The sequence below is a fragment of the Vigna umbellata genome, chromosome 1, assembly GCF_029865625.1.
Source record: "Vigna umbellata cultivar VRB3 chromosome 1, Vumbellata_1.0, whole genome shotgun sequence".
Lineage (NCBI taxonomy): Eukaryota > Viridiplantae > Streptophyta > Magnoliopsida > Fabales > Fabaceae > Vigna > Vigna umbellata.
The window spans coordinates 42,748,621-42,763,384 of NC_142165.1; the positions used below are offsets into that span (position 1 = coordinate 42,748,621).

Below are 14,764 nucleotides of genomic sequence, written 5' to 3' on the forward strand. Positions count from 1 at the left end.
GAGGGATTTCAACAATTCTACCAAATTTGAATGATTTACTATTGAATTCTCTTCGTTTTTTAAATAATTTGTTTTGTTTGAACGAAGTAATTGAAATATCTCATATTTCAATTTTTTTTTGGGGATAAAGTAATTTAATTTCTATTTTAAGACAAACTCAACTTTATCTCAATTGAGTTAGCTCGACCTTCGACTCGTCTCGATTTTTAGTTTAGATCGATTCTAAAAAATTACACTTGGGTCGATTAGGCTCGATCTTTACTCTAGGATAACTGGACTTGACCTTCAGCTAGGATTTATTGATTTCAATCTTCAGTATAGGCTGACTCAGTTCGATCTTTAGCATGGGTTAACTCGTCTTGAATTTTGAAACAAGCCAATTTGACTATACCTTTGGTTTGAACCAACTCGATTAGACCTTTGACCTTGACTAATTTGGCTTGACTTTCGGCATGACCCTACTCTGTTTGTCATTCAATCGGGACTGACTCTACCTGATTTTTGTCCTAAACTGACTTGGCTCGACCTATGGCTTGGGCCACCACGTCGATATTTTGCTCAAGCCAACTCAACTTGACCTTGATCGAGTTGACTATGCTTAACCTTCAGCTTAGATAAGCTTCGCTCGACCATCGATTAGGCTAGCTCTACTCGACCATCGATTTGAATGGGTTCCTTCAACCATGGGCTAACTCGGCTAGACATTGACTTGGGTCATCTTGGCTTGACTTTTGGCACAATTCATCTTGTCTCGACTTTTGGTCCAAGTCGTCTTGTCTCTATCTTTATCTCGAGTTCACTCAACTAGAACTTTGTCTCGACTCAGTTAGAATTTTTAATGAAATTTTAAATTTTTAAAAAATTGAATTTTTTATGTTATTGCTTTGGTAATTACATGATTATATTTTTGAATTAGTAAATATTAATAAATATCTTTAAGTTTTAAATATTTAAATTTTTTTTTTATAAAAGTATAATGTTAACAATTCAGTTTTTAAAGACATTAAAAAAACATGCAGTATAAGTCTAGTAGTTATTTAAATAAAAAAATTGATAAAATAATTTAAATTGATTTCTCAAAATAAAATATTTAAAAGAAAGATGAAATTTAAATGCAAGTAATTGAACTTTCCAAATCCTTGATATTTTAAAAAAATTCAATGAAACAATTAAATAAATCAATTTGATGTATATTTAACAAATATTTAATTTCAAACATATCACCATGTAATGTTTCAAGCTTTTTTGAGGGAGTACACAAAATACAATTTATTTGTTTGAAGATATATAATGTTTATGTGGAGGGAAGAGTGTTTTAGACTTGTCAATTTACTATGATTTGATTTGAATGGAAGAAAAGCATAGAAAGTGAATTTGTTTGCATTTGAACAGCAGACATATACAAAGTAAGAGAATGGATGGAAAGCAATTATTTAAACTATTATAATGGTTTTAGAAAAAATAAATTCTTTAAACAGGGTATTATTGTGGTGAAAATAATCAGGACAATTTTAGTGTGAGACAAGATACTTTTTAAATTAAGTATATTGATTTTTTAAATAAGTGGTCTAAAAATAATATCTAACACATTTATTTTATTCATTAGTTATATAATTAAATTGACCTTATGTAAAGATATTGATGTTTAATTTCTTCTTAAATTTTTCATATTTAGTTTTACTCAAATTCCCTCTCTCTAATGAGTTGGATTACCCTCCATATTATTTATATGATCTTTATCATTTTTTTCTAATGGGATAATGATTTTTTATTATTAGTTTGGTTGGTATATACTAAATACCCAGCCACCAACCCAGAGACATGATTTTCTTTGTATTTGTATGGGAACACCATTTACTCAACACATTAAGATTCAATAGTATCTATCTGTGAGCATTAATATTCCCAATTTCCGATTGGCCATAGTTGCCAGATGCTACATCAAATCTGGTGAGAAAGTTTCTTCCTTTTTTCAAAAACCCTTATAAATTTAGGGTCAGAATTGAACACCACGAGCAGAACGGGATATACCATTTCAATGAGTCTGGATAGGAAACAAGCTTGACCTTGGTCGCTGTCTTTTGTTCTCCTTGGATGGAACAAACTGAAAGTGGGTAGAAAAGTTTCAAATCACATTCTCCTAGCTACCTTCTTATCCTAACCATAACAACCAATCCCCAAATATTAAACCCTTTTTGTTGATGTAAGGGACTAATTAGCAGGGTGGTGTTTGGGTTATTAGCCCTTAGGGTTTATAAATGTTGAGTACCTCTTCTTATTCTGCCTTTAGCCGCTCCTTTCTTCCGATCAAGGGTTTTCCCCGACCCGTCGCACTACGTCCTTTTCCTCGGATCTTGGAATCCCATGCCAAGTCTCCAAGAAATGTAAGCATTATGTGATACCTCTTGAAACTTGTGTTTTTTATTTTCTCTTTTTATTTATGTTTCTGTTATTTGCTGTTGGAATTATTTATTACATTTTTTTAGAGCTTCGAAAAGAAAAAAAAAAGAAGGGTTTGGAAATGTTCTTACCTTTGTCCCTATGCACCTGGGAATCTGAGTCCTCTGTAATTCGTTGTTTTGTGGGGGCTGATGAGTTTTCTTTCTGTGCATGCACACACACACACATATATAGTCGAACCAATTGTCTGAGCTAGTTCTGCTTCGCTGTTTTAATTTTTTGGGGCTTTCCTTGCAGAGATTGAGTATTCAGTGCTTTAGGCACGATCATCTTTCTCCAGAAACACCCCAACCTGAAGTTATAGAGCACTATTTTCATGAGGAACTGGTGCAATCTGAATTCAGTGACTCCAGTGTTGTCACCAAAAGAGACTGGAAATCATCCCTTCAGAAGGTCACATGCTTATTGTTTACTCTTATGACAAATGGTTTTCCATTTTCTAAGTGGATGTGTTGTGTGGTAATTTAAAGCTTGGTAGTCATATCGAGGAACATGTGTGCTAGTGAACGAAATTGAAATCTGCAGCTGATCCCTACCGTCAAGTTTCATGTCAAGTAAAATTCACTCACACTAATTAACGATGGTTTACGTTGGGTTTTCTTTCCTCACTGATGATAAGTAAACTTTGGGATGGTTTGATGGAAGTAGCATTCATTTATGTTTTAAAATCAAGAGAGCTAAGTAATTATTTGGTATGATATGCTGTTATGTGGAATTACTTAATGTTCTATTCTGCATCCTTACTGATAGATTCTAGTTTGCATTTGCTAAATGTGCTTAACATATACAAATATGAAGGTTACTCTTATCAGATAGGGGAGGTGTTACTTGAAAATAATATACGAACTCTTTATAGCTTAATTGCTTGAGCGACAACTCTCTGTAGATGTATATTTATGTACATGAACAACTACAATCATAACCCTTGATTCCAAGGATGACAAGTAGATTGAAAAGAGGAAAATAATCCATGTATAGTGTCTAAGTTTGGCAAGCTAATGGACATTTAATAAAAAATATTCGACATTATTCCTGAAGCTAGAATTTATAAATCATATGCTTGCATCCTTTTAGTTATCACATGTACCCAGGGCCACCCAGAGAAATTTGGTGAAGATGTTTGCTACTTACATACAAACTATCCAATATCACTTTGTAAGGAGGCAATCTTGATAACAAGTTGATGAAATGGTCAATGGTGAGTGCCTGTTGTGGAAACAAAAGATAAACAAAAATCTTAGAAACCTGTAACAAACAGTCCATATAAATTTTTCAATGCAGGAATCTCTTTGATAATTTCTTGGCTCCATTTTGGGTGAGGGAAAGCTTCCAATGTTGTCTTTGGGACAGACATGGACAGTGAACGAACAAGAAGTAAAGGCATAATAGGAAGGAGAACGATGATAAATAAAATATTATAAACAGGATTGGGTACCTTTTCAGACGTGATTAAATGAGGAGATGTACTGTCCTTTGGAGCAATATCTAATGAACGGGTAGTCAGTTGTGCTTCTCAAGAATAATCTGAGCTTTCTTTGTCTAGTGTCCACATGATGTGTTAGGGGCTGACGAGTATACGAGAGAAGGAGATATAGGAGAGGAAGAGAAGGGGACCGTACGGTAGAGGACAGGGGCCGAACGGTGGAAAGGGGGGAGCACGATGGCCGAACGGTTAATAACAAGGAGCGAGCGGACCAGATGATAGAAGGGGGAGAGGGATCAAACCGAGCGGTAGAAGGAAGAGAGAAAGAGGGCCGAACGGTGGGGAGCAACGAGGAGCATCCTAACTGACACAACAGTTAGGATGGGCGGGAAATTTATTTGAGTTTAAGGACGTATCTCAGGATATTATTACATATAGGTTAAATGTAGTAAATAAGGATAAAGTTATTCTTACCAGATAATCATAATAAATAGGCATAATTACTATTATTCTTTACCTTTTCGGGAGGGAGTGATTACTATTGATAAAGGGGGAACCTAGGGTTTTAAGGTATGTTTTTGATTGAGAGTTTTGTAAGAGAGGTTAGGCTCTCAGGTAAGTAACGGAGACCCTGCACCCAGTTATTGTTTGTTTCCTTTGATACAGTTATTTCCATTTAATAAAGAGGTTTATTCAGCGATTTACCAGTGTTTATTGTCTGTGAGTGTGTGAGCGGTTGTGTGTGGCAAGTTTACGTACTCAGGTACCTAACATGATGTCACTGGTGATAGATTTGAAAGGCTAATCTTTGAGAGCAGGAGTGACAGTGGAAGTAATGCTTCAGTCGTGGGACAAGTAATTGTTACATATATTGACGGGAAATAAGAGCAGAAGAGAGAGGGACAAATTTTTTGGCAACTAACGTCGTCATGTTCTAGAAGATGGTCATGTTCTAGAAGATGGTCATGTTCTAGAAGATGGTCAAGTTCAGGGAACTACAATATCCAACATGTATGGTTCGTCTGGTGGCAAGGAAATCATATGTGAAAAATAAGTGAGAAATAGGATGAATGGAAATAGGTAGGAAATAGAGTGAAATGAAAGTGTTTGGTTTGAGAGAAATTGGGAAAACATGAGTAGGTGAATGGAAATTGGTGGGAAGTATGGATAAGAGAACTAGTAGACCCCACTCCTTTTTATTTCTTTCCTCCCCACCTTGTTTCTCTTCCACCAAAGGGATAACCTAGTGCATCCCAAGAAGTATAACCTGTCTATCCCTTGTGTATGGTCGTGAGCAAAGAAGTATAACCGAATATGCATAATTGAAAAAAGAGAGAATAGACTCTATGAGATAAAATAGAATAAGGAATTTGATTTTGCAAGACTGAAAATAGCATTTGATTGATGAGATAGCAAGATGTAGTAATGGAATAAGGACAATTTCTATTAAGTAGTGATGCTTGTATTTTGGCAACTGTTGTTTTTTTTGGTGGAGTGTGTGGACTAGAAGATTGATGGCGAATATCAAATGAAGTCGTAAAGGATTAAAAAGTCACAAAAATATTCACTATTATTATCACGATGCAAATTGGATCAACAAATTTAATGGGTTAATTTAATTATGTATGGATTTTGATTCAAATGACTTGAAAAACAATTTATATCTTCCTTTCATTAAATATAGCCCGGTGCAAGTCATCAATAAAGGTAACAAAATTATTGAGATCCCGTCCCACATTGACTATAAATATAGCCAAAAGTAGAGCTTATAAATATGAAGGCTTGGCAATCATCTGAGTGAATAACAGAAAATGGGGACAACTCTCAGTTCTTACAACTAGGAAAGGAAGAACAAACATTATTTTAGTTGACTAGAGTATTAAGCTTTGATTGATTGACAACTCTATCTTGAAGCTTGGACAGGTTGGAATGTCCTAAATTACAATGAATCAATTTTGAAGACCCAACAGTGGCACATGAAACAAATGAGTGTGGTACATTTAGCTGGTACAGTCCTTGATATTTGCATCAGGAATAAATTCTGTTGTGTTTCCTGATCCTGCAATGTGGCAACTTGACAAAGTAAGCTGAAAGTAAGCAATGTGGCAAAACAATATAAGTGAACCAGTAAGTTGACAAAAAAGTTCAAATTAAAAGGACAGCTTGGAGCATACAGAACTCGTTTTAGTGCCAAAAGATTATTTTGGACTATCCATTTAGCAAAATTTTAGAGCCATGAGCCAAGACATAGATGCAAGAAAAGCAGATTGTTCTAACTTAAATTGGGCAAAAGTGCAGAAGTATCATAAACGTATTTAGAAGCAGTGACATCAAGGATCCATGAACCAAAAGGAGTAATACCGGTGATGAATTACCTAAATTTGCAACTAAAGCAATCGAAGTATCAGCCTGGTTAAATGCTTGTCGAGGAAGTTTTTATAATCATTGCTTGAGACATAAATGTCTTATTATTAGAGGGAGCTTCAGAAGTCTTGTTAGATTGAACCACATTGACATATAGCTACCTTGGAGTAATAATGTGAAGGACATAAAATCAATCGTGGGTATGAACCACTCAGTTGCAGTTTGTATATGGGTATGATTACCACAACCCTGACCACTTCCCTGTCTCACAAAAAGGGATAACAAAAGGAGGACGTCGATGGTAATGCAGCATACTGAACATTGTCTTTCCCAACAGAGGAACCTGATTGTAGGATTTGTGCAAATACATCTTCAATGGAAGGATTTGGGAAGTTACCCAAGATTTATTGTAAAAGGCATGACTTCGGGTGGGAGCCCTATGTTAGTGTAACTACTCGAATTTAGAAAAATTGCTCATGAGTACTATCGGCATCACTATGCAAGACATTAGCACATTTTTTAAACTCTATTGTTGGTTATCAATGTCTTGGAAAGGACTACTTACTAATGGCTCTAACTAGCGTAGGAAATGGCCAGACATTAATAAGCTTGAGCCTGACCTTTTACATATCAAAGACTTTTTTTAAAGACCTAAAAGCCTTTTTAAGACATCTCAATTAGTTGGAAACATGAAAAGACAAAAAATCTCCTCGAAATTCAAAAATAGATTTATACAAACCCAAAATACTAGTATTAATATAAGCAAACAAAAATATTCAAATTGTTTGAAAATGATATTAACGCTATTCACATGGCCTAGTGAAGTCTTAATGCATTAATTGTATGCTAGTGTCATCCTTTTCACCTAACATAATCTATACTCAATATAAATTTCCTGCATCACATAATTCCATGAAGAATAGTTATTTGAAAAATGTTTGAAATAAAATTCAAGTTTGCTGCATGACAAAAAATAAAAGTAAATTTTTATCTAATAGTTTTCTTTGAAGTATCTGGAAAAAATATAAATATGGTGTATTTCGTTGTCTAAAATTGCATGCTTCTACATATATGTGGTTCACATTCAATAATTATTGTCTAGAGGTGAGATTATTTCCAAATTAGATTGTTAATTGCTTCATTAAAAAAAATTATATCCTTTCACAAAAGTATTTTTTCAGAAATTAGGAATCATCCTTAATAGTAAAACTAATTTCACAGATTATAAACTTTAACAGAACTTTAAAAGAGTAGGTTAAAAAGAAGCTGGAGAAAAAAACGTAAGCTTATAAAAAAGTGTAAACAATGTGTAAGGTGATTGAGGAAAAGATTAAAATCTACAGAATGATACAAAAGAAATGAATAAATCTTACATAGGTTATATGTTCTACTTATATTGACAGTGAACATACCAAATGCCTTCATGGATAGCTTTTCGAGAGGTTTTGTTAATGGTGATAGATTTTGTTTGTACAGATTACATAACTGACACTAATAAAATCCCATTATGATCGGACAATTTCAATTTTAACTCGTGCTAGTTGCAGATTTGTGACTTTTTAGTGATAGAGACATGAAAGAATGCAAAATATTGTGGGAGAATGCAAAACACAATGTCTCCTATTTTGTTAAGTTAAACTGGGAGTACAAAGCATTGTAATTTTTTTATTCCTTCTAGAAATTTGTAATAACATTTATGTAGGCCGGCCTAACAACTCTAACAAACTTTTTCTAAGGCCTGAACCTTGTCTTTTTATTTAAATAGGCTTTTTAAAAAACCTTAACCTAACCTGTCTAATGAACAGGCTAAGCCTTAATTAGGCTAGGCCCAAGGCTCTTGATTGGCCACCTGACCTATTTTCACCCCTAATATTGGTGGAGGGTTCTGACTAACAAGGAAGTTGAGTAAAGTATTGTAGAGTGAAGGTCATCCAGATGTTCTTGGGATGGTGCTATGATAAGAACTTGGGTTTTATGGAGTGTTGAAGTCTTGTATTGAGTAGTATAGGATACTTGGTTGGGTATTTAATTAGTAGATTATTCTCCTTTAATAGCTAGTCTTTTGAAAGTTCTCCAGGTGCTTGGATGCTTATCAATCTCCCATCAAGTTCTCATTATAACACTTATAGAAACTCTTAAAAAGTGAACTTTAAGCCTAATTCAATTTTACATAACTAATTTGCAAAGTAATGTTTGCATCCCCTTATATACTAAAATTTTGTTATATATTTAGTCAATATGAGATCTTCAACGGAAACAATGGAAAAGAGAATGAATGATTTCTGGAAGAATTATTTCTGAATCTAACAAGTTGGAATATCAGTGGAAGGACTGTATAGTGTTGAAAAGCCAAAACACGAGCTGCAGAAATAGATTCAAAACTTTGAAAAAAGTGTGAAGCTGTGTGGAAACGTAAGAAAATGACTAAAATAGGTAGCTGGTTGCGTTGTGTTAAATAAAGCTGCGAGTTTGCCTGGTTGCATTGTTTTAAATAAAGCTGCGAGTTTGCCTGGTTGCGTGATGTGTTAAATAAAGTTCCAAGTTTTGTGATTTGAATTGTGGTGGTGGAAAAGCCATCTACATCTGGTAAGAATCTTGAGAGAATGTCACCACAAAAGCTAGCTATTGTAGTTGGAGAGTCTATGGCCTTGTAAACCCATGCTAGAATCTCTTGCAGTTAGATCCTAACATCTCACCACGTTATATGGCTGTGGTGCCCATCCCAGGTGTACATTTATATACATGAACAAATATATTCATATCCCGTGATTGCAGGGGTTACTACTAAAACGAAACAAAAGCCAAATAATATATTAGCTGCAACTGTCTAACTTTAGGAAGCTAATTATATTCAACGATATTCAATGGTGACATTAAGTTGATAATCTATAAAATGCATTTCTTTGGTAATTTCGTGATACCTAATGCATTTCATTCTTGGTGCCAATCACCCTTTGACCCTCAATCTAACATTAGGATTATGAAGGCTGAAATAAGTTTGGTCGATAGTTTAGTTCTTCCTGTCTATTAAAAGAAATACTTGTCATCAGGCATCTGTTTTGTAGGAATTGTGTGAACAGACTTTGTCAATTAAGTACCATGTAGTCATTCTGTGGAAGTGACGGGGTATGGAATTATGTGATATGGCTGAGGTGAATATCTGCCTTTATTTATGCAATTGACTGAGAAAAAAAAGTGTGGTTTTCTTTGTCATGCCGAATGTTTGGTTTGTGGTGTTGTTCAGCGTGCTGACATACAATATATCCAGAGAATAGAATATCTACTTTTATATACATTGGAATTTATTTATGAGAAGAGAGTGTGGTTGGTTGATTGTATAGGCTAATTTATTTATTTATTTTTGTTCCTTTTATGTAGGATAGATGTAGGATTTCAGACTTGATAGGTTGGAATAAGGTTTTCAGTTCGGTTCATGGTAGATTATAAATTAATTGGTGTATATGGCATGGAGATGAGGGTGATTTGCAGAGAATATAGGTGTTTTAGGGTCAGAGTAGTGACTGTTTGAGTGCTGTGTGCGGTACCTGCATTACCTGGATTTTTATTTTTTGTTTTAGGGCAAATTGATGAAAGAATGAAGTAGGATTTTGTTGTTGTAATCTATCACAATGTCTGATAGGGCTGAAGATGAGCATAACAGATACCCAGGAGTTAAAGTGTTTGCTTCTCACAACCAAGATTGCAGTTTATTTTTGCTTATAATACATAAAAATGATCAGTCTGTTGCAAGAAGGAATTACATCTGCCTACACTAACGTCAAACTCTTTATCAAATTAAAAGGAGTAAACCCAAATCCAATAGACTCTAGTATTACTAAACCTGTAAGAAAATTTCCATAAAACAAAACTGAGAGAAGATAAACATGAAAAGTCCTAGATTTCCTTCATGATTGAAATAATTATGGTCTAGTACAGTGATGAAATAATTATTTCCAATGGATTGCACCATATGCTATCTGGGAAGGGAGAGGTCTAGTATGGCGGCACCGTAGGCCACAACGGCATGTTTATGTCGTTAATTTTTTGGCCTTTTGTCCAATTCCCCATTTATAACAATGGTTAGCACTAAATTTGAAACTGAACTAGAATACTAGAATGATTTGCTCTGTAAACTTAATGCTTCTTGATTTTAGTTCATCTGCGTCATACTTGTCTGTCGGTTAAAATATATGAAGCTTTAGATGGTCTTTGCATGTGGAAATATCAAACATGCATCATTGCAATGGACAACAGAGTATTGTACAACGTTGTCAATGAAATAAAATTTTATATTTTAAGTGTTATCTAATGTCAATCTGTTTACCAAAATACTTGTTTTATTTTCAGGCTGCAAATGAAGTATTCAAGGTAATTGGTTATCCATGGGTTGTGCCATGGACTGCAATAACTATATTACAAGTAAGTGTTTCCAAAACTTTGAGCAAGTTGTGACTAAGTAGATTTCTCTTTTATATTTCAATTCCCCAGTTAAAAACTTATTGATACATGTGATGAGTGGAATGGAGATAAAATGGTTTTTGAACCAATTGAGATAAATTAAAATTCGAAGCAATAAACTGTCAACATGAACTTGTGACACGCAACATCATATGCAGGTTATGCTTCTTTGGACGACAGCATTTTGGTTTATAGGATCTTGGATGATTCCTTTTGCTGCCCACATAACTGGCTTTAGCAAGGAGTCTTTAACATTTAGAGGGCAAGCACTGTTCAGTCTCGTTACCGATGTAACTGAAGGACTTGCTGGAGTTGCAATTCTTCTTCGATGTCTTTCTCGATTTCGCCCTCTTCCACCGGACTGGTTCAGGTTTAGCCTGAAAGGCAATTGGCAATTAGATGTCATCATGGGATGTCTCATGTTTCCACTTGTCAATCGGCTGTCACAGTTCAACCTGGACCTACTACCCCTTTTACCCTCTACACCTGTCACCCTTTCTAGTGTTGAACAATCAATAAGGGCAAGGGATCCAGTGGCAATGCTATTGTATGCAACAGTTGTATCAGTCTGTGCTCCTGTATGGGAAGAGATAGTTTTCCGTGGCTTTCTACTCCCATCCCTCACCAAATACATGCCAGTGTGGTGTGCAATACTGGTAAGTTCAATTGCCTTTGCGCTTGCACACTTCAACATACAGAGGATGCTGCCCCTTATATTTCTTGGCATGGTAATGGGTGTGATATATACACGGTCAAGGAATTTACTGCCACCAATGCTGTTGCATAGTCTTTGGAATGGTTTTGTCTTCTTAGATTTGATGAAATAGCTTCTTCCAAGTTGTGATTCTCTGTCAGGGAGTCTATGGTGTAGGTAGAATTGCAAGCACTAGGATGCGGGCTGCTTTGGATCAGCATCTTCACAAGTAAACGCTGACCAAGTGCATGTGCTAAGAGTAACAGCAGTTAATGTGCTCTTACAGTTGTACATTGTAAAAAAACAGAACCCCCCATTTGTCCATATCTGTGCTGATATTTGACAGGTATAATTAAAACAATCTATTGAGTAACCCCTCTCCCTTTTCTGTGAAATTAATTCATTTTTGCTCACATGATGCTGAAGGACGGTTCTATTTTATATTCTGAAGAAGCTCATCCTTTAGAATTCCATCTAATGATAATGAAAAAGTACACTACACAAGAACTGACTCCATAGTTGGTCATTTAATTGTTTTTGCCTTTTATGGTCGCTGCTAACACCAGTCATTTATATGCACGTGTTGCTTGTAAATGAAAATCGATTTATTTATTTATTTATATGAATTTTATAAAAGGAAAATTAGTAGAAAGTATGAAAAAAAAATTAATAGTTTGACTTCAAGAAAATAGTGTCTTTGCAAATTTTAGACTTGGTAAAAAGATGAAATTAATATTACTTTAGTCCTCTTTTATAAATTTATCATTTCGAAATCTATATTTTGATGATCTAGAAAAGGTTAAAATATTAAAATTGAATTATTTGAATCCTTGCTTGACCTTGGTTTTCTTTCAGCACCTAAATTCAATCATATTAACTTGTAACTATACACTCCTAACATGTAACACCCTGTACTCCATCTTGATATATGCAATTAAAAATTCAAATATAGGCAACTATTTTTATTTAAAGTAATTTTAAGTTTTTATTTTGTTAAGGTATTATACACCTTATTAATGTCTTGCATATTGTAACGTTCCAAAAATATAGTTCAAACTATATGTTTAAGAATTTATTACATTATAATATTGTAGAACAATTTCTAGAAATAAAGTTAACTTACAGTTATCCATAAAATAAGTATAAATTTAAACTTTACAAAAATCTACCCTAACTACAAAACTATATACATGACTGAACAATCTATACATACTATATTTTTATGATCGACAGTCATAGACTACACCACTGGGTCTTCGTCGTCCAGTGCTTCCTCCAGCGAGCAGTGTCAAACGGAAACATGAACAAGATAGAAAAGAAGGGTAAGCTAGAGTAATTTAATTGATTAAGTTATCATGCAAGTTCAACAAATACATAATTATGTAACATTCAAACTAAGCAAGTTCATGCAATGGCCGACCACTCAAACAGACAAAAACCTAACATATTAATTCATGCAAGGACCGACTACTTGACTTGACCATTCGAATTGTATGAATATGTAGCTTGGACCGTTCGTGCACCCGAGTGATGTAGTAACTGGATACCATCAGTTGCCACCCGGGGTTAGTCCGTTATAACTCACCTACGATACCCTATAGGCTAGGACCTCATGCTATTCTCACGACATGATTTACCCAACTCTACTTGAGACTTGGTAATAATTAGAATGTCATGATGAACGTCGTGGATTTTGCTGTCCATATTCATACTTTACCACCACCTTGATACCAAATCACTGAGACATTCCTCCTTGGAATTCTCTTTCACATCTATATTACAATTATCATACCATACTTTTCCTTTTTACACCATTATGATAATGCATACATAAGTCATCAAAGTAGTTGGATCAATTAATTAAAATAACACACTGAAATAACTATGAACATAAGCCAAACAGAAATCACCAACATAGAATAATAAGACTGAACACCCTATGAATATTGGAGACCGAACGGTCAATAATAGATACAGTTGAAGAGAAAACCAAACGCTATTAATGATCGACAACTAAAGGATTCTGAGTACCACATCATGATCGAATACTACCACTAGTCCAAATACTAAGTTTAGACCGAACGCTTATGGCTTAGGCCGAACACCTATAACTTGGCCGAACGCATTTCAGACCGAATGCAAGTATGAGGTCGAGCACTAGTATAAGAACGAGCGCTACTAAGAGACCACACAATCCCCTAAGACCCATCGCTACTTAAAAGACCACTCAACCCACCAAGAACGATCGCTACTAAGAGATCACACACCCACTGAGACCGATCACTACTAAGAGATCTCACGATCCACTAAAAACGATCACTATGACTAAAACAAAATACTAGTACAAGACCGATCGATCATTAACTAAAAAGCTCTACAGAAGTAGAACTCAGTTAAGACCGAACACAAGAAGAAATTCGAACGGTCAATGAATGACACTCGGCGATCTACATAATTTTGCAGAATAGCTACAGAATTATGACCAACCACTATCTTCACCAATTCCTACCACTTCCCAACTTCTAATCCTCCAAACATGATTCATATACCATTTTAAGCCTATCCAAAGGTACCTAAAATCGTTTTAACATCATCCCAAAGAGTCTCATACCAAATTTCACTCCCAACCCCAAACTATCATATTCACACCCACTTTCTTAAGATTATAACAGATCAAATACTTATGCAGAGAAACTCCAACTAGTTCACACATTCCAGCATTCACAGATTCAACACAATTAAATCAAACATTCAAGTTACACACATGCAACCATCCAAACAGTAATTTCATATATAGAAAATCACAATTAAATTAACTAGCTTCCTTTACCTCTTTGACCGAACAAAAAGCTTTTACACCTTCAGGAAATTGTTTGAACTTCAAGAAAATCTAAAAACACCTAAAGATCATCGATTTAAAAAGAAAGGATCAACCAAAAGACCAAGAACATGATCAGAATTCAGAAGAAGAAGTTGATGAACAAATGCAACAGAATTTCCTTTGCATGCACCAGAAAACCGAAATACTAAGAAGAGAAGATGAAACTTACTTACTCAAATTACTCAATTAACTGGTTGACAAGAAATCCTTCAGCTCAAGGATCACTTAAACTCCTCCTAAATGAAGAACAGTTGATTAACTGATGAAGAGTTTGAGAGAAGGAGAAGAAAAGAGAATATCATAAAGTTGGAGAGAGAGTGTGTATGTAGAGAATGAAACAAAATTTAAAACTTTCATTTATATACTACTCTTAAAACCGTATTCAATCCAGTGCACACACTATTCTACTCCAGTTTCCTTTAAATCTCTCAGCTATCACAGTAATTAATTTTTACATATTTTTAATATATAAATAACCTTTTAT

General features: G+C 34.6%; 1 protein-coding gene across 1 annotated transcript; it reads left to right on the top strand.

The window, feature by feature from the left end:
• The first annotated feature begins 1,821 nt into the window (after positions 1 to 1,821).
• Positions 1,822 to 11,812, top strand: LOC124827308 (CAAX amino terminal protease family protein). The gene is made up of 4 exons (XM_047300337.2): positions 1,822 to 2,384; positions 2,698 to 2,853; positions 10,595 to 10,666; positions 10,864 to 11,812. The coding sequence occupies exons 1-4, from the start codon at positions 2,259 to 2,261 to the stop codon at positions 11,530 to 11,532; spliced, it is 1,023 nt and encodes a 340-aa protein (XP_047156293.1). The 5' UTR covers positions 1,822 to 2,258; the 3' UTR covers positions 11,533 to 11,812.
• Positions 11,813 to 14,764: the final 2,952 nt, after the last annotated feature.

What these genes read in the sequence shown, in the direction of transcription:
- LOC124827308 (XM_047300337.2), top strand. Translation starts at nt 2,259, where the DNA reads ATGTTGAGTACCTCTTCTTATTCTGCCTTTAGCCGCTCCTTTCTTCCG. An exon ending in ATGCCAAGTCTCCAAGAAAT is followed by an intron (nt 2,385 to 2,697) that starts GTAAGCATTATG and finishes CTTTCCTTGCAG; the next exon opens with AGATTGAGTATTCAGTGCTT. An exon ending in GGAAATCATCCCTTCAGAAG is followed by an intron (nt 2,854 to 10,594) that starts GTCACATGCTTA and finishes TTTTATTTTCAG; the next exon opens with GCTGCAAATGAAGTATTCAA.